Raw genomic sequence first — 1,380 nt, 5'->3', positions numbered from 1 at the left:
TTATGGTAACAGCAAATGATTGTTGTGAATAGCCACACATTGAGTATGTTTGTCAGCTTTACAGGGTGGCCAGGCCACATATTAAGAACCTACTTCTAATTATTATGTATTATGGACCTGGGACACAGTGTTTGGTCTCTTTATATGTTGAAGAAAAGAACAGGAACTGTGAACTTTGACTCCAAGAACTCTTATAAACAGCTGCACTGGATAACAAGGTCTTGACTGAGTGGGAACCAAACATACAGTACCTGCAGACTGTCAACCACTTGTATACTGTACACTTTGTTCACATTCAGACACTCAGACCTGTTTCAACTACAATCTTACCTGACATTTTGAGTTTAACACTGAATTTTACTTCAGTATGCTCACCTTCATGTGTCTTGTAAAGGCCGATCCAGAAGGACTTGGCTTCGTCCTGCAGAATCTCCAGATTCTGTTGTATGAACTTACCCTCCTCAGGGTCCTGAATACTCACCAGGGAAGCACCTGATGAGCACAGCCACACAGTGATAGAGTTTATACACACAAATATTCATTTATTAGTTTAATTGTGGAAGTTCTATGTAACATACTCATTTTCAGGCATTCAACTGAGGCATGGGCCCAGTTGTCCACCTTTGAACTGAGGAAGGCATAACAATGGCCTCTGAAAGGTATCCAGGTTATTAGTTTCTTTGGCTCTGGACAGTTGCCAGGAAGCTGTGGGGGCTCAGTGGGCACCTCATCTGAAAAAGAGACCGAAGATCGCATTCTAGTCTCAGATGCTGCTGCTTAATCATGCTAACTGGTTTGGAGTACCAATAGAGGGACTGTCTCACCTGGAGACCTCTTGCAAAGGGAATAGTAGTTATTAGTACATGGTGCAGTCTTCCACGTCCTGTCTACGTCGATATACACACAGCCATAGTTGTTTTTAGGCTCATCTCTACCCCATTTGGTGTACGACAGAAGCCAGTTATCAACCCACTTGAACCGGCCACCAGTCTGTTAAAGACATAAAGTATTAATGAAAGTTTATGCAGAGCTTGAAATAGTGGTTTGCACTAATTGTTTATGCCTATGCTTAAAACAGTAGGTAGGATTATTTACCACATTGCTGTTGAGCCCAATCCATACAGGCTCATTGTGCTTGGAAATCCGTAAGGTGATGTATGCCTGGGTGATGGGGTTCAGGATACTGGCCAGATCTGCATCATCTGCTTTGCACTGCCTCCTTGCCTCATCCCATCTCATCTTCTGGGCCACCAGTTTGTAGGAATCATTGCCAAATATGTTGTCATCTTCTGGGCCACCAGTTTGTAGGAGTCATTGCCAAGTTTGTAAAAAGCCTTTGGTAACACAGAGGTGGGTGCGGCTACAATCTGCACATCTTTG

At 43.3% G+C, this 1,380-nt stretch overlaps 1 protein-coding gene across 1 annotated transcript in view; it reads right to left on the bottom strand.

The window, feature by feature from the left end:
• Positions 1 to 309: 309 nt before the first annotated feature.
• LOC109953683 (macrophage mannose receptor 1-like) overlaps positions 310 to 1,380 on the bottom strand; it is a gene marked incomplete at both ends in the record, with an annotated part of 5,952 nt that continues 4,881 nt past the window's right edge. Inside the window, 5 exon segments of the mRNA XM_020589150.1 lie at positions 310 to 492; positions 579 to 731; positions 825 to 990; positions 1,096 to 1,274; positions 1,322 to 1,375. Coding sequence (XP_020444806.1) covers positions 310 to 492; positions 579 to 731; positions 825 to 990; positions 1,096 to 1,274; positions 1,322 to 1,375 — 735 coding nt within the window.

This window comes from Monopterus albus, unplaced genomic scaffold (genome assembly GCF_001952655.1).
Source record: "Monopterus albus unplaced genomic scaffold, M_albus_1.0 scaffold1006.1, whole genome shotgun sequence".
NCBI classification, from domain to species: Eukaryota; Metazoa; Chordata; class Actinopteri; order Synbranchiformes; family Synbranchidae; genus Monopterus; species Monopterus albus.
Note: the sequence above shows the minus strand (reverse complement) of the source record. Positions and strands in the feature narration are given on the sequence as shown.